Here is a 17,422-nt window from a genome sequence, read left to right on the forward strand (position 1 = left end):
GCCAATTATCTGACCTGACGAAATCTCACATTCTGCAAGTCGTCGCGATGGCTGCTGTAAGTTTCAATTCTGATGAAGTGTGTGGTGTTTGTCACCGCTGACTCCCCCGACAGCCAATTTCTACCGTCGCGGAGACCAAGGAGCTCCGGGGTCTCAATCTCATCGCTGCTCATTCACACATTCGAGGACTTGGTGTCGATGCAGACAGCCTACAGCCCAGGGCATCCTCTCAAGGGCTGGTGGGCCAAGAGAAGGCGAGGAAGGCTGCCGCGGTGATTCTGCAGATGGTCAAGGAAGGCAAGATTGCTGGTCGCGCGTTGCTGATTGCTGGCCCTCCCAGCACTGGCAAAACAGCCATCGCCATGGGTATGGCGCAATCCCTCGGGTCCGATGTTCCCTTCACAATGCTCGCAGCGTCGGAGATCTTTTCTATGGAGATGTCCAAGACTGAGGCGCTCACGCAAGCCTTCCGCAAATCGATCGGCGTTCGTATCAAGGAGGAGAGTGAAATCATCGAGGGTGAGGTGGTTGAAATCCAAATCGACCGCAGTGTTACTGGTGTAAGTGAGGCCTTGGCTTGCTCTCAACGATGGAAAGCTTCTGACATCAATTATTTCTCAGGGAAACAAACAAGGCAAGCTCACCATCAAGACGACCGATATGGAAACGATCTACGACATGGGAACAAAGATGATCGATTCAATGACCAAAGAACGAGTGATGGCCGGTGACATTATTTCCATTGACAAATCGTCGGGAAAGATAACCAAGCTGGGACGTTCTTATGCTCGGTCGCGCGACTATGATGCGATGGGAGCCGACACAAAATTTGTGCAGTGCCCGGAGGGTGAACTACAGGTTCGCAAGGAGATCGTGCACACCGTCAGCCTTCATGAGATTGATGTGATCAACTCGCGGTCACAAGGATTCTTGGCTCTCTTCTCTGGAGATACCGGTGAGATCAGGAGTGAAGTGAGGGATCAGATTAACACCAAGGTGGCGGAGTGGAAGGAAGAAGGAAAGGCCGAGATTATCCCGGGAGTACTCTTTATCGATGAAGTGCACATGCTTGACATTGAGTGTTTCTCTTATATCAACCGCGCTCTGGAGGCAGAACTGGCACCCATCGTCATCATGGCTAGCAACCGGGGCCACGCCCGGATCCGGGGTACGACATACAGCTCTCCGCACGGTCTGCCCCTGGATTTCCTCGACCGTGTGGTGATTGTCAGCACACAACCCTACTCTGCCGACGAGATCAGGCAGATTCTGGCGATTCGCGCCCAGGAGGAAGAGATCGACCTGTCCCCGGATGCTTTGGCGCTACTCACCAAGATCGGCCAGGAGTCAAATCTACGCTATGCCAGCAACATCATCACCACCTCTCATCTGCTAAGCCAGAAGCGCAAGGCGAAGGAGGTAAGCATTGATGACGTTCAGCGCAGCTACCGGTTGTTCTACGACCCTGCACGGAGCGTTAAGTTCGTCAGCACATACGAACAGCGTTTCATCGGCGATCAAGGTGTCGTTAGCTTCACTGCTCCTACGAACGGAGACGCCATGGAGCTTTCATAGTCATATCCGCCCATAGAGCCTTTCAATGATTCTTGGTGTGTGGGGAAGCCTCTGCCATGATTAGACGGCACTGAGGCAATGGATTTAAAGGCCTACGGAGGACCATTTCCCGTCTTTTTATATTGTTCGGTTTTCGTTTACCAGATGAATTGCTTGGTGTATGATATTGCTGGCGCTTTTTCAAAACACATCTGTTGTGGGTACTGCGATATTTGGGTCTCAACTTTGAAGAAAGAGCCTAGGCTCGAATGATAATGATGCAATTAATGTTTTCCAGCAAATGGTATTCGTAGACGCCAGTAGACGCAATTTTGTACGGTGTTCATGCAAATGTCGCTTCTCTCTGCCACTGACCGCTGTCTGTCGTCTTTCGAAACTCGACACCTTCGCCGAAGTAGCCCGCATTCTTCCACGACTCCATCATCGCACTATCGTATGGACCATGTGTGACGCCCCCGTCACGAGCGTCCGCCCAACGAAACTCCCACATTGCAGGAGCCTCTTCACTGGGCCCTGAGTCTCCGGACGAAGGGTCGACCCAGTCCTCACCGGTTTCACGGCGGTATTGCCTAGTGAGCATCTCGCGTTCAGTGTCGTAGATATCTGCCTGCCCTCTCGTCATCAGAATATCGGCTGCGCCTGTGATGGCATCTATAGCTTGCTTTCGAGCCGTTTCCTTGGGATCTTCTTCGGTCATTTCGGTGTCCTCGTTCGCGGACTCTTGCTTTTTCCGATTCTTGTTGCGATTCGCCTGCCATTTCGGTTTCTTGGGAGCTCCCTTGCCAATCCTTGCCAGCGCCTCCAGGATCGTCTCGCCTCGTTCGAGGTGTGAGATAATAGTCTTTAGGGCATCTGATGTTAGTACACTATCATCTTGCCTATCCTTTTCTTTCCTCTCCTCCTCTCGCTTCTCTGCAGCCTCTTTGGCGCGACGAATGTCCTTCTTCGACACTCCAGCTAACCAACTGTCATAGATTGCATCCGGATCTGCTGCTTTCCTGATGTAGTTTCCTTGGTCGTCAAATCTGCCCTCTTCTTGTTCAGTGCGCATATTGAACGCGTCTAGTACTGGCGCATGCTTCTTCTTTGCGCCAGCGCCAAGCTCCTCGTCCAACTCCTCGTCGAGCCTTGCGCGCTCCTCATCTCCAACGTCGCTTTCGCTCTCTTCTTCATCATTGTCAACTTCGCTAGCGCCTTTGCTGAAATCTGCATGTACAGTGCCTCCACCCTTGGACGAGGCGACTTGCCCCTCGATTTCATCGTCTCGTAGGAATCGCACCGTTTTCTTGTTCTTGCGCAAGGCCTCGTCGGCGTCGATTTCTTCTGCACCAAAATCCTCCTGTAGCTCCGCAAACATATCGTCATCCTCCGCATCGTGCTTCTCTTTGCTTGCTTTCGACTTGGCTTCGATGCGCGCCGAAAATCCTTCATTTTCGCTGTCCGAGTCGTAACCATCAAGGTTGACGGCTTTGCGGCGGACTTGTTGTCCGCGGCGTCCTATCTCGTCTGCGTCCAAAACTGCATCGTCTTCCAGCGCATCGGGAGCAAGAGCGGAGGGATTCCGTAAGTCGAAACGGGGCTTCTTGCTGGAGGTACCGTTCACATCGTCATCTTCTTCGTGGTGGTGGGTGCGGGTGAAGTCTTCACCCGCTCGCTTGGGGCGTGGTTGAGAGGCGGACATGGCGCTGCGCTGTAGAACCGAGGTGTTTCTTGGATTCTACGGATCCTTCCGGAACATATGCATCGAATGCCGTAAAGATTTTGGTTTTGGAGAAGCCAAACGAGGAAATCCAGCAGAGTGGTTGCGCGGAGCAAACCGAGCTGTCTGGGGTCGGCTCGGAAAATCATCGCGGCGGCGTTTGCGTCACTGCTGCGATCTGATCGCTCCGTTCGTTCCTGACCTTCACCCGAACAGCTCTCCCTGCTAGCTTCTTCCCTGCTTTCTCGCCACCGCAGCGGATTGCATCTTATTTGCTATTTAGCACAGCTCAGACTGTAGCAGAAACTCACGATAGCCGTTGATCTTCGTCTGAAGTCGTACAGGGTACTAGTTCAGCTCGAATTATGGTGAGTTCCCCGCTTAGGCGCCGTTATGTACTTGGCTGTACATGCTGATATTCGGATGATGATAGTTTCGATCTGGCTATTGGGATGACGATCCCATGAACGGTGTCATGGGTGGCTCCATGTTCCGCCATGGAGCTTCTCGTCGTTTCGATGAGTACTACCGCTGCTATCCTGTCGCCATGATGCCCGGCCCCGAGAGAGAGAACGTGAACCACGGCGGCAAGGTTATCATGCCGCCCAGTGCTCTTGACAAGCTTACCCGACTTCATATTACGTATCCGATGCTGTTTGAGCTTCACAACGGGGCACGGGAAAGGTTGACGCACGCCGGAGTGCTGGAGTTTATTGCAGAAGAGGGGAAGATCTATCTACCTTTTTGGGTAATGTCTTCTCATGATAGGTACCCCGCAGGATACTGACTGGTTGATCTCCCGCAGCTCATGCAAACGCTCCTTCTGGAACCCGGTGACCTCGTGCAGGTCAAGTCGACAGATCTCCCTCCCGGCCAATTTATCAAGCTACAAGCTCAATCCACCTCGTTCCTCGATATAAGTGACCCGAAGGCCGTGCTGGAGAATGCTTTCCGTAACTTCTCCTGTCTGACCAAGGGAGATGTCTTCACCTTTGCATACAACGATCAGGTTTACGAGATGGCGGTCTTGGAAACTAAACCATCCACCGACACGAATGCCATTTCCGTGCTCGAGACAGATCTAGAAGTGGACTTTGCGCCCCCGGTGGGCTACGAGGAGCCTCAACGCCCCAGTGGCACCAGCACTCCTCGTAGTGGAGTAAGCAGCAAGCTGCCCTCCGGTGGGTTGCTTCACCCCCATGGCACCATGGCACAGGCGATCAACTATGCTGCTATCGCCCCGGAGTCAACTGATGCAGCGGCTGGTGCCCGAGCGGTCTCGTCGAACTTCCTCACCGGAGGACAGCGTCTGAATGCTAAGAAAGGGAGCAAAACATCCACACCGAAGCCGTCTACTCCCACCCCGGGTACCACGAACCCGCAGCACCCTCCTCCTGTCAGAAACACCAACGGCCCGCAGCCTCTGCGTCTGGGACACAACCAGCTGTTCTTCGGATATGCAATCAAGCCAGTGAAAAAGCGCGACGAGAGCGGAGAAGTAGTCGAGGACAAGCCTCGCTTCCAGGGAGCTGGTCAAACATTACGAGGAAAGAAGAAAGATACGAGTGGCTCGGCCACCCCTACCTAAGATAACCACAGACAAGGCTGGATTAATGAACGCCGATCGGCTATGAGAATGTGGGTCACCCTCGCAAGCTATAGGGGAAGCAGCCCCCTGATCTATACCAGGACATGACCGCTGGCTTCCCAGGCGCGCTATATTTAAGTCATTGGATGGACTATAGAAGGCAGCGCGAAAGCGTAGGACGGGAATTTAGAGCATAGCGGGGACAGGCGTTAACGAGGCTATTCGATCACATTATTTCGATCACTTCTGGCTTGATCCACTTGCAATGCCCACACCACTTGATAGGATGTATCTATGGCTAAGCCATGTACTGGCCGTTTCTTGGCGACAGAAGACGCACCCACAGCGTAGCACTAAAGTGACTAAAATTGGCACTAGAAGTAGAATTAACCGCGAGGCTCGACTCAGCTTTCGTCCGGCCGAGATCGGCAGATTCCCCGGAAATCATCCAGGAACCCGAAGTGATAAGCAGATCTATTCCCTTGTGTTACTCCCAGAATGTGGAGGTCGAGGAGAATCCACATAAATACCTCACCTCAACCTCCAATCCACTCATCTACTCCGCATCCCCATCATATTGATTACATTCAAAAACAATAATAGTTTAATCACATCACCATGGCATCAACCGCCATCGGCGTGACCTCCCTCCCCAAACCCACCACGCTCTCACCAACAATCCACGCCTACGATCCCCTCACCCCCCAAATCACCAGCAATGATAAGAGCAAGAATACCAGCAGCAGCGCACCACAAACAATAATCCTCGCCTACTGGATGAACGCACCCCAACGCGCCCTCACCAAATACACTGCGCAATACCGCACCCTCTACCCCAGCGCCCGCATCCTCACACTTCAAAGCAGCACGGGTGACTTTATGCGCCTTCCTTCCCTCTTCACCACCCTCATCGCCAGCACTACTACAAAGGATAGAAAGAATACTACTACTACAAACACACCCCTCCAACCCGCCCTCGACTACCTCCTCCTTCACCATCCACCACCCAACGACACCCAACAGGATCATCTCCAAGAGAAAATACACATCCACCTCTTCTCCAACGGTGGTGTCCACACAACCACCACCCTTCTCTCCAGCTACAAATCCACTACAGGATACACCCTCCCCATAAACTCACTGCTTATTGACAGCGCCCCCGGAAAACCCTCGCTGGTCGGTGCGTTCCGTGCGTTCTCGTTCATTCTTCCTAAGAATGTCATCCTGAAGTGGATTGGGAAAGTATTGCTGGGGTGTATGTTGCTTGTTATGTTTGGGATGAGGTGGGTGGTTGGCGCTGAGGATGAGGTGAGTAAGGGAAGGCGAATGCTGAATGATAGGAGTGTGGTTGGGGATGGTGTGAGACGGCGCTGTTATGTTTATTCGGAGGGGGACGGGTTGGTGGATTGGAGGGATGTGGAGGAGCATGCTGTGGAGGCGGAGGGATTATTTGGTGGTGAGTGTGTAGTGAGGAGGGAGAAATGGGGGAAGGCCAGTGGGCATGTTGAGCATATGAGGGTGGATGGGGGGAGATATTGGAATTTGGTGAGGGAGGTTATTGAAGGATGATCTCGACTAGTGGTAACTATTAGATATTTAGATGGCGGAGGAGGAAGAGTCTACTACTGCAATATTTGCATATTTGCAATGAAGAATTTAGAAAATAGATCGACGATCGCCGAGCGCTATGCATGCAACAAGAAATGAGAAACCAGAACCGGTTTTATGTACACTCCGATGATCATTCCACAAACCAAATGAAACGCCCCAACTTTTGTCTTTTTGTATCACTCATCAATCAGCTGTTGTAATGACTTGTGTGTTTGTTCATTTCCTCTTGATCCATATATCCCATCATATTCCATACACCGAGATGGAAGCAGAGAGAGAGAAGAAAGAAGCAGGCTTACCGCCCCTTCATCTCAGGGAATTCATCCTCAAGCTTCAATCTCGCCGTAACATTCATACTCATCAATTCCTGAATCAACAGCTTCGCCGCATACGGGATAGCCATCTTGACCACGCTCCGGGACGACTTGCACCGCTGACACCAGTTCAAATAGCCCATGAACCCGCACTGCTCGCAGACATCGATCTCATGACGGTCAGACGAAATCATCAACCGCTCCAGCAGAAGCTGACTGGTACCATACGCGATCAAACAATCACGTTCCATCTCACCCAGACGCAGACCACCGTCACGGGAACGACCTTCCGTAGGCTGACGGGTGAGGATAGCGCGGGGTCCACGAGCACGCGAGTGCATCTTGTCCTGGACCATGTGCTTCAGTTTCTGGTAGTAGATGGGACCCGTGAAGACGTAGAAGGGCAGGGCTTCGCCCGTGATACCCGAGGTGAGGTAGTCCTTGCCACCGTAGCTGAAGCCGTTGTCGATGAGGATCTGGGACATTTCCTGGACGGGACTGCCGCCGAAGCAGGTGCCGTAGCCGTGTTGGCCGGCCAGGACGCCCGCTTTACCGGCTACGAGTTCCAGCATCTTTCCGACTGTCATTCGAGAGGGGAAACCGTGAGGGTTCATGATGATGTCCGGGTTGATACCGGCGTCGGTGAAGGGCATGTCGGCTTGGTCGGCGATGATACCTACAACACCCTTTTGTCCGTGACGCGAGGAGAACTTGTCGCCGACTTCAGGGCGGCGGGTCTGGCGGGTGAGGACCTTGACGAGCTGGTTCTCGTTCTCAGTGACGGACACCATCACTTTGTCGATGTAGGCGGGGTCTGGGAGCTTGTAGGTCATGGGGGTTGGCATGTATGAGACGGGTCGGCCGGCGTCGGAGTTGGGGAAGCCTGAGGACATGGACTGGTCGGGCGTGGACTTGTTGATGTAGACTTCGCCGGCGTTGACTTGTTCACCGACGGCGGCGAGACCGTCGCTCTCAAGGAGCGCGTGCTTGCGGATCGGCGCGTCGTTTTCGTAGGTTGGACCGCTCAGTCGATCCTTGGTGCCGTTGGAGTAACTCTTCAGGTTGGTGACGTATTTCCGGAACACCTGGCAGCGTCCGAAGCCACGGTCGACAGATCCCTTGTTCAAGACCAGGGCATCCTCAATATCGTAACCAGAGTAACTCATGACGGCGACGATGGCGTTCTGTCCGGCAGGAAGCTGATCGTACTTGGTCAGCTCGATGGTGCGAGACTTGACCATGGGCTTTTGCGGGTAGACCATGAGGTACAGGATCGAGTCGATACGCAGGAACTGATTGGAGGCAATCGCGCCGATAGCTTGTTTACCCATGGCACATTGGTAGGTGTTACGGGGGGACTGGTTGTGGTGAGGGTAAGGAATGAGACCGGCGACAGCACCGAGGACTGTGAAGGGTTCGATCTCCAGATGGGTGGTGGTTTCTGTGATATCCTTTTCGTAGATGGAAATCAAAGAGTCGTTTTCTTCGTTGACATCAAGATACTCGACCAGACCTTGAGCAAGGAAGTCATCGAACTGCATCGTGCCATTGCGCAGCTTCTCAAGGTGCTGGGCATTGACACGAGACTTGCCGTTTTCGACAACAATAAGCGGTCTACAGATTCGCCCATCATCAGTTGCAACATGGACGGCCCTCTGGTGGTGGTTGATGTAGATACTGACAAACTCGGAAATGCGTCCCATCCGGCGCAGTCTGCGGAACGCGTCAAGAAAGTATTTCGGACGACGTGTAAGTGCGGTCGGTGTTCCGTTGATCGAGATCGTGTAGCAACCAGGTCCATAGAGCTCCTTACCACCCACAGTTTGGATATCTTCGGCACCGAGCATGAAAATCAAGTTTCTGATCGGGCCCTCTTCATCGTTGGTTGTAATATGGGTCATGAGTGCCAAGTTCTTGACGAGACCACAGGCCTCACCTTCTGGGGTGTCGGCTGGACAGAGCATACCAAACTGCGATGGCTGCAATGCACGAGGACCAGAGACCTTTCTGGTCTTTTCGAACTGACTGCTAATACGCGTCATCATACCCAGAGCCGCAATATAACTCAGTCGACTGAGCACGTGGGTCACACCAGCACGTTCCATGCGGAAACGTTTTAAACTCCAGTTACCCGTCGAGATAGCACGGTTCATACCCTGTGTGATGTGGTTGCTATGCATGGTGATGACACTGTAGGCATCGAAGGCCTCAGCACGGTTGCGCTTGTTCAAGACCTTATCAATGTTCATCTTGATATCGAAGCAGAACTTCTTGAACAAATCTTCAAAAAGCAAAGCCAGCAGTTGACCAGCCAATTCCAGACGCTTGTTTCCGAGATAATCACGGTCATCAACCAAGCTGGCGTCGTTCTTGGCCATAAGCACACGACGCGCCATGTGCGCAACATAGACAGCCTTAGGCCGGAAGTTCATGTTCTTCACTTCGATGTGGGAGATGATGACAGAGGCAATAGCCTCGACGGCTTCCTGGACATGGGTGCGGCGATAAGAGGGCGACTGCTTGCGGTTGATCTTAATCCGTGCACCAATCCAGTCCAAAGCCTGTTGTTGTGTGTAGATACCCAGCTTGATCGCTTCCTCGAAGTTGATGGCAAAGTCTTCCTGATAAACCTTGTCGACACCCGCGACCAGCAGAAGCATCTCCTTATCTGTGTGGATACCCATCGCCTTCAGAAGAATGACGATTGGAATATCCTCGCTGAGAACGTTGTGCTTCACATAGAGCTTGTCCTTCTTCAGGACGATGTAACTCTTCGACTTTCGCTCGTTGGAAGAACTGTTGCCAGATTAGATTGATAAACCTCCCCAGTCAAATCACGAAGATCTCTCACCTTGTAACCGATGCCTGGACAATCTCCTTCTTGGGATCGGTCTCAACGATAATTCTGTTCTTGCTCAACTGTTCCTGGACAAGAATGACCTTTTCGGTTCCGTTCACAATGAAGTAACCACCAGGATCCAAGGGACACTCATTCAGCACCGTCATCTCCGCCGGCGTCTTGTTTGCCAACACACACTTGGAACTCCGAAGCATAACTGGCATTCTACCAATGGCAACACCCTTTCTCATGACCCTTTGACGACCACGGACGTACTCGAAATCGACCTGAATGGGAGCCGCGTACGTCGTATCACGCAGACGACACTCTTGCGGGGACACGGTCGAATAGGTGAAGTCGGCCCGCGCATCCTGAGGCTCGTCGGCACGGCGCGGGAAACCAAGATAGATATTGGTGAACTTGATGTAGAAGGTGTGGTCGACATCGCTTCGAATTGTAGAGCTAGACTCGACGATCTTCTTTAACTGGACCTCAACGAGGTAGTTGTATGAGTCAATGTGCTGCTTCACCAATCCCTTGACCTTAAGGAAAGCCGGCAGGAGGTTCCATTTGTCTTTCGCAGTGTTGATCGGATCCGTGAGGGACTTGTTGTAGTAGAAGGGTTCCAGAAGCGCATCGAATGGGTCGCGGTGGCGGTATGAAGAATGCGAATGCTCGTGCTCCTCGGTCGACTTCTGCTGCTGTTCCTCCGCACTGGGTGGTGGCGGTTGTTCGGATCGGTGGGGTTGTGCGGTCTGGGAAGGGCGTCTGCGTTTCGTAGTATCTGCGGCACCTGGCTTTGAAGATGCTGCGCCCTATATCATCCAGAGCCGTTAGCATGGAACCCATATATACCGGAATTGTAAAACACTGCCACTTGCCTCTGAAGGTTGCGCAGATCGCAGGTTCGCCGCGGAGATCGGCGCTCTTCTGCGGGGCGGCATCGCTGTTCAGACGGTGATGATCTCCCCCAAGAGGAACTGAATACTGCCGTGTGCCGAATGTCAAGGTGTAGGGGAATATCACGGCATTCTGGGGTGACGGGCACAATTTCTTCTTTATCAGCGAGGGGAAATATCCGGGCTAAATTCCAATTCGGCAGAATAATTGCTTAGGTAATGAGCAGCTATCCTTGACCGGTTAGCCTACTATTTAGCTTACAAATTCACAGGCTAACTGAATTTAGTAGGCAGGCATTTCTTATCTTATCGGCTATGGCAGGCTGCACGGTTTCATTCCTGGCATGTGCAGCTAACTAGTGCATGTGCATGACATACACAAACTGCTTCTCCCCAAGTATAGTCACTTAATCCTGGACTGTCCGAGTAATAGGACGCAAGGCCTTCAGTAGCGGTTTTGACAGCGATCTAGACTCAAAAGTCTCCTCGATTTCGTCCAAAACTCGTCCTTTTGTTTCAGGTATGAAGAGGGCGCAGATAGCATCCGCCAAAGAGAAAGTATGCGCCAAAACTACTTTTCGACAGTAGGATCGGTGTCACTAGTGCGACCAGGAAGTTGGTTGTCCAATTGCTTCCATGCGCCAGGCTGGTTGCCGATGCGCGGATTCTTTGTGGCTATATCCTTGCTGCGTAGATCATGATACTTACTGCCCAGCTGAGGAAGTATATGACAGCAAAAATAAAGATGCAGACAATGACAACCCACCGGCCTGCACCGGCTGAATAGTGTACACCATTCCCTGCGTAGAGGCCTCATATCAAGAACATTCTGAAGGCGAGGCCGATGCCACGATAGATTGTGCTATGTCGTTGGCCCCACCTGTCTGCCCATATGAGCGCGAGAATGGTTACGGCGAAGATGACTATGGCTGAAACGCCAGAGGCAAAAAAGCTGGCATCTGAAGAAGCTAGTCCTGCTTGCTGGAAGAGCAAAGGAGCATGCTTAAAGTCAAACGTCAGCAGGAGATGACAATAGTAGTAGCTGAAAACCCACATGGAGTACACCATCAGAATCACTGAGCTGCTGCAGGCCCATGAGGAACACAGCCAGCGCGGTGTGCGTCCGCACGTCTTTTGAGAACAGATCGAGAGATTTCTTGCATCATTGATCTGTGCTGGCATTGGGATCCGGATGGGGCATGTCTGTCACTCGAAGCACTCGCAACAGCCCCAGCATTAACGCCTTGGATCTGTTCATTCTCAATCTTCTCACGTTCCGCCTGGCTGACACCAAGGTAGCCCCCAACTGCAGTAGCCTCCGATCTTCGGCCGTGGAGGGTCAACCATCTTGGTGAGGGGGTTAACCACAGGAGTGAAGCCACGGAGAACGTAGTAGCCAGACAACTCAAGATAATGAAAAGCGTGCGCCATGAAAAGGAAGACCTTACGTGAGAAGTACCGTAGCACAGTAAGGAAACCGATCGTCAACCCCATGGTGATCAGCAACTGAGGCCCGGTCGTCAACGCTCCTCTGATCCTTGGCGGAGAAATTTCGCAAATGTAACTGTCAATCAAATAGAAACCAAGAAAACGAAAGTACGATTCTCCACAGGGTAGTCATTTACACAACAAGGGTGCCTAGATATAAGTCCTCACCTATGCCCTCGACGTAACGTCCCACAACAAACACCCTGATATGCACAGCAGCCGCCTCCAAAGCTGCACCAATGGCAAATATCAGCGCACCGATTTCCGTCTACCTAGTTTGTCCGCCAGATAGATACCCTGCGAAGAAGGAAGAAATCGCGGCCGGAATCAGGACAGATGAGACAATCAAGCCATGAACGGTCGATGATTGGCTGCCCAATTGTGAAACGAAGCTGTCCATAACCGTGGCAGGCCTAATGATGCCAGTGTCCATCCTATGAAACTGCTGTCAACGTTGTACGAGGTAACTCGCCCAAAGAGAAACGACTCTTACCCAAACAGCAGTTCCCCGCATGAGCACAGTATACTGGCCAGAACGTATCTGGGAGGTTTGTGTACTCGTATCATTGCGATTTCTAGTCACAAGGAGTTGCTTCTGGGAGGTCAATTGGCAAGTAGAAGACAATGCCGATCAAGAGTAATTGTTCCTTAAGTCAATAAATAACGAGGGAAAAGTAAAGATGAAAAGGGAGTGTCCTTCTTGACTGATAAAGAAAGACACAGAGAGACCCTTTCACAGTCCAGACCCACGCTGCCCCACCATCGACCCCAGTCTGTCCTCCCCGGGTTAGCATACTTGCTTTCAATGCTCGTTCCCATAACAGGAAAGCGAGCACAACACTAAAAGGTTAGAGCCAAGTGCCCAGCTTCTCAAAGCAACTTGACATAGGTATGTGTAGCACCTCGAAAGGCTGTTCGTAGAGCTTCAATGATCAAATTTCATCTGTCGTATTCATTGTACCCCGCACAAGCGACTTCCCATGACTGTATTCTGTAGAATATCATGTAAAATCCGGGATAACGCTATCCTAGCATCTGCTATGAACAATTAATGCTGCTGCTGGAATTAGATGTAGAGTAGTAGTAGTAGTAGTAGTAATCTGGCAAATTCAATACTAAGGCATAGTGGAGGACTACGAATGAAAGTGCGAATGCCGTCCCCGGGTGACTGCTAGAGGCCTTGCGGTATATACGTGATAAATTATATGCCCTTCGCACCAGAGCTTCCTAGCTGAGCCTGCTACTATAATACATATTCGCTATGTCATACTTCTACTAACAGGACCAGGAACAGGGGCATTGATTATCAACTATTATCACGGTTTGATGTAGCAGACATCATTGATGTGTTGCTCGCCATACTAAAGCTTTATAAGTTCTTTCATGACTAGTATTCGCTATTACTGATGTATACACTACTAAGGGTAGAGTATCAAGACCGATGCCAGGAGAATAAGAGAGCTATGCTGATGCAGAGGCATACTACTACTGACAATATGATCCCGAATGTATGTGCAGCGGTCAGCATCGAAGGTCTGTTTGACGACCTGTACCACCTGCATCCCCAAGTGGAAATGTTTCTTGCTTTGAACGACCTACTTGCAGCGCAGCCTGTAGTGTAGCGGTGTTGAAGAGATGACATCAAGCTTGCACACAACCCAAGATCCTAGTGAATAGGGATAACCTCCTTTCAGGTCATGAGAGGTATTTCTCAAAATGGATGGCCTCTAATTTCCTGCAGACAGCCCGCGAAATTCCAGAGGCTCGTGCACTGTGACTGCAGTTATCGTTTTTCGGCTGACTCTTGGTCGAAAAGTAGCTGTCATTTGCGGGGTTTAGAGCAAATTGCCTGAGGTAATTCTAATTTTGCCTTGTAATATGCTGCCCTTTCGAATTATTATCAAGCCTGCATGATGTACCAGGTCGAGGCTCTTGGATAATGTGTAGCCAGTCAGCAGATCGAATTATTTGTTTATTACCCATGCTTTCTCCGTTCGCAGCCGGTGTCACTTACATAGAACGCACGCGCGGAGTGTGATACTGTCTGGTCGAGCTACTAATAAATTAGCAATTCTAAGCCAGATTGGCTGCCTTGGTAGCCAAGATGCCCTACTATCATCCTGCATGGTGCCCATTTACATGGGTACCCGGTCTCCGAAGTGGACGAACTCATGGCAAGCGGGAAGACGATATGTACCAAGTTCGGATATCTTTCTCCACTTACACAATTGACATCTTTCAACGAGCGACTTCTGATGGGCACGGTTGATTCTCAGGCCCTCTGCAGGGTAAGCTATGGTTTGGACAGGCGTTCCTAGAAGATCACCGAGAATACTTTTGTTATTTCCGTTTTGGCAACTGAAATGTAGACTAACATGTTAGTATGCCCGAGGCTACCATATGGCTAATCATTCGAGCTCCATTGTGTCCGAATGATGCCCTATTGTAAACAATAGAGTAGCCTGAGTCCAAAGTATGATGAGATGACTGCGGGCCGGTTGCCTCAAGAGAACCCAAAGGTTTATGAGAGAGATACGCATGCATCCGAGCCATGGTTCACCGGAAGTCGCAATAGCTACATCCCACATCGCGCATTTTATCTGGTGCGCTCAAGGGCAATTGCCACAATGGATCCGTTATGGGGACGCAGAGATAGTTTGAAAGTAGACTGTGCAATGTTCCCCGCAATTTCTCGGTAAGAGAATTATCACAGCTTTGATTGTGCTATTTTGAATTTGACTGCAATGTCAGAACGTGTACACTGGTCAGGCTGGTTGATGGTATTGTCAGGCTATGATACGGATGGCTTCGTCGAGCATGATACCATCACTCACCCATCATAATGACAAGAGACCAAGGTGCTTCGTAAATACCACAGATTACCCAAGTACGAATACATACTATTGATGTAAAATATATTCGTCAGCGAAATCCCAAGTATGAAAGAGCGCGTTTGCCGTCAAATAGGGCAGTTATCTAAAGCGCCTTGTTAGCAGCCATTGTTCTATTTCCGGTTCTATAAAGCCGCATGACTAGTGGCTTACAACCCAATCGAAATAGAACTATCCGCTGAGCTCGTGCAACCACAGTCGTTGTATACAGTTGAGGCAACTCACGTACGAAGTAGGTCACTACCCACCTGAGCGTCATTGATGCCTGAAATGCGTATAACTTGCTAGAAACAACGGCAGAATCAGGTGAAATATGCGTGAATGCCAAATCCATATAAGATTATTGGTGTCTCTTGTCTGTTGGTTCATCCCACAAAAAAAAGGGGGGCGAGGCCTGATTAGCTTATCAGGCATGATCCTGAGTAGTATCTGTATCAACTGCATTGAGCAAGGGTACTGTCTCCACAGATAGTCGACGATGCTGGTGCACAGAGAAGACTGGCAGTGTCAACATGTCTGTGCTCTTGTACAACTCAAGTCAGTTTCTGCAGGGCATCGCCATGCTCCAACTGTGGAAGCACGTCAAGCGAATACGTGACCTCTGTGGAGTGGTCCTGACAGAGCACCATCGAAAAAGCCGCGGGAAATCCGGAATTCCCGCAAGGGATCCATTCATGTAATGCATTAGAATAGTCCTCATTTGATTATAGCTCCCTCTGTCGTATGGTAACACACTACCAGCCATGTCAGATGGCTGCAGTAGTTGAAGACCAGCATGTCGAGTGGGCTGATAGTCAGGTGCCAGAAATGACGCCCCATTCAACGGCCATACAGCCAAGAAAAAAATCCACAGCGGCTTTCAGAGGTGCTGCTATACTGTAAGGACCTTATGAGATACTTCAAGACGACCATGAACGACGGGATTGTAGAGCACTTGAGGGCCAAAATTTGGCTTCAGTCATTGGGAGCAACCGTTCTCCTTTCGAAAGCAGGCCTGCACATCTGGCTGCAACATCGGCTAACCTCCGTAATTTGCGGGGTTGGGCAACAACACGTCCAGTCTTCAGGGGATAATTGCCTTCACCCATCTCGGAGCTGGAGGTCTTCGGTACCAAATTAGAGCAGGTGTATGGAGTACGGCTGTCACTGGCCTTGTTGGTGCATATTGTGCATATTCCAGACAAATGAAACGGCTCATGATATTGGGGGGTGGGTATCTAGAACTCGTCGACAGATCAATTCAGTCCTCTGCGGAGCCTGTGGAGAGATGACTCTCAAGAAGACACTACTGTGTACAAAGTGTGTTTGAGGCGGTGGGCTCTCTCTTGACCGCAATTTTAGAAGGCATTGCCACTTGTCAGTCGAACCTCCCCATCGGAAGGATTTCGATTCGACGAATCTCAGGCACAAGGATTAGTGGGCAACTACTTGAACTAGAAGGGGGAGCACAAATGCGGAGCGGCGAAACGCCTCCCAATGGCTGGACCCACCATCAGAAGTAAAAGTACTTAGTATCTATTCAGAGTATGTCGATTGTCGAGCCAGTCAGTTCATCACGTGCATTCGGCAGTCTTATCATTCCATGGCGTATACATGTTCTATGACGTTCAAGAATGAATGGTGTCGAGTACTATGGAGAGTCACGCGCAAGCCACTTTCAGAAGACGAGGGCCATTAGTGCAGTAGTCTCCTAGCAAGAAGCGCCGGCTCGCTGTTTCATAACCCTCGGACCTATTCCTGCAGCCATCGGACATAGGGGCCATTAGCACTGCTTGGTCGTTGGTACTATCCTGTAGGAACAGTACTTTGTGCAGTGTATTGGATGGAATAATGAGGCGATTTCACCTTTGGTGGGGGGTAAAATTACGTTATCTCGCAATCGGCAACTAAACGGAGATGGACGATGGATTGATTGATTATCTACTACTTTTTTTCCTTGAGGATCGTGACATGCAGATTAGCACTTGTTGTCTTCTGATCACAAGGTTAACTGCAGTATTGAATTACTGGCAAGAAAAGCATATGCTAAATCAAGAGTCTGTATAGAATTTCCTCTGCTTTTCTCAATCTTCCCACTTAGTCTGTCCACCTTTGCTACCGTACGCGAACATCCCTGCGCTGGCGGTGGCGAACCAATCTGAAACACATCACGCTTAACATGTCCATCAGACCAATTACACAGTAGCGCGAACACTTAGGCCAGTTCGTCAGTATGAAGCTAGAAAAGTACTAAACACTATCATCAATCAAAGTTCCATCAAGGGGTGTCTGGTTTGCTCATGCTCTACAACAGACGGATTCATCGACGCTGGAACTGCCATTGTTCAGAAGGAGGGGTAACATTCAGGGTGTTCCCAGTTGATCAGTAGTTCAAGTTCAACAGTGGCTAGCATAAAATCGGACCTCGTCCCTGGATCTTGTGGGTACTGATGGGCTCATCTCTCATCTGCCGACCTCAGATAGGTCCGTCGTGTTTAGCTTCCGAAGTTGTCTAAAAGATGACTCATGGGATGTTAGT

At 50.7% G+C, this 17,422-nt stretch overlaps 6 protein-coding genes across 6 annotated transcripts; 3 read left to right on the forward strand and 3 right to left on the reverse strand.

Moving 5' to 3' along the window:
* Positions 1-47: 47 nt before the first annotated feature.
* rvb2 (RuvB family ATP-dependent DNA helicase reptin) lies at positions 48-1,575 on the forward strand (the record flags this gene model as incomplete). Its single annotated transcript, XM_067620643.1, has 3 exons — positions 48-56; positions 114-560; positions 622-1,575. The coding sequence occupies 3 exons, from the start codon at positions 48-50 to the stop codon at positions 1,573-1,575; spliced, it is 1,410 nt and encodes a 469-aa protein (XP_067482157.1).
* A 322-nt stretch (positions 1,576-1,897) lies between these two features.
* On the reverse strand, positions 1,898-3,256 carry ASPBRDRAFT_52893 (GYF domain-containing protein; the record flags this gene model as incomplete). Its single annotated transcript, XM_067626967.1, has 1 exon — positions 1,898-3,256. One exon carries the CDS (start codon positions 3,254-3,256, stop codon positions 1,898-1,900), a length of 1,359 nt encoding a protein of 452 aa, XP_067482158.1.
* A 383-nt stretch (positions 3,257-3,639) lies between these two features.
* Positions 3,640-4,862, forward strand: ASPBRDRAFT_27902 (polyubiquitin-binding protein UFD1; the record flags this gene model as incomplete). The annotated part of the gene is made up of 3 exons (XM_067622445.1): positions 3,640-3,642; positions 3,708-4,022; positions 4,080-4,862. 3 exons carry the CDS (start codon positions 3,640-3,642, stop codon positions 4,860-4,862), a joined length of 1,101 nt encoding a protein of 366 aa, XP_067482159.1.
* Positions 4,863-5,480: 618 nt separating this feature from the next.
* On the forward strand, positions 5,481-6,431 carry ASPBRDRAFT_118537 (uncharacterized protein; the record flags this gene model as incomplete). Its single annotated transcript, XM_067617180.1, has 1 exon — positions 5,481-6,431. The coding sequence occupies one exon, from the start codon at positions 5,481-5,483 to the stop codon at positions 6,429-6,431; it is 951 nt and encodes a 316-aa protein (XP_067482160.1).
* Positions 6,432-6,768: 337 nt separating this feature from the next.
* Positions 6,769-10,570, reverse strand: ASPBRDRAFT_119877 (DNA-directed RNA polymerase III core subunit RET1; the record flags this gene model as incomplete). Its single annotated transcript, XM_067617298.1, has 3 exons — positions 6,769-9,583; positions 9,639-10,434; positions 10,504-10,570. The coding sequence occupies 3 exons, from the start codon at positions 10,568-10,570 to the stop codon at positions 6,769-6,771; spliced, it is 3,678 nt and encodes a 1,225-aa protein (XP_067482161.1).
* A 471-nt stretch (positions 10,571-11,041) lies between these two features.
* Positions 11,042-12,832, reverse strand: ASPBRDRAFT_52897 (putative MFS sugar transporter; the record flags this gene model as incomplete). The annotated part of the gene is made up of 10 exons (XM_067626968.1): positions 11,042-11,200; positions 11,234-11,337; positions 11,377-11,527; positions 11,580-11,681; positions 11,815-11,968; positions 12,015-12,089; positions 12,151-12,281; positions 12,348-12,455; positions 12,551-12,588; positions 12,679-12,832. 10 exons carry the CDS (start codon positions 12,830-12,832, stop codon positions 11,042-11,044), a joined length of 1,176 nt encoding a protein of 391 aa, XP_067482162.1.
* Positions 12,833-17,422: the final 4,590 nt, after the last annotated feature.

The sequence above is a fragment of the Aspergillus brasiliensis genome, assembly GCF_001889945.1.
Source record: "Aspergillus brasiliensis CBS 101740 unplaced genomic scaffold ASPBRscaffold_3, whole genome shotgun sequence".
NCBI classification, from domain to species: Eukaryota; Fungi; Ascomycota; class Eurotiomycetes; order Eurotiales; family Aspergillaceae; genus Aspergillus; species Aspergillus brasiliensis.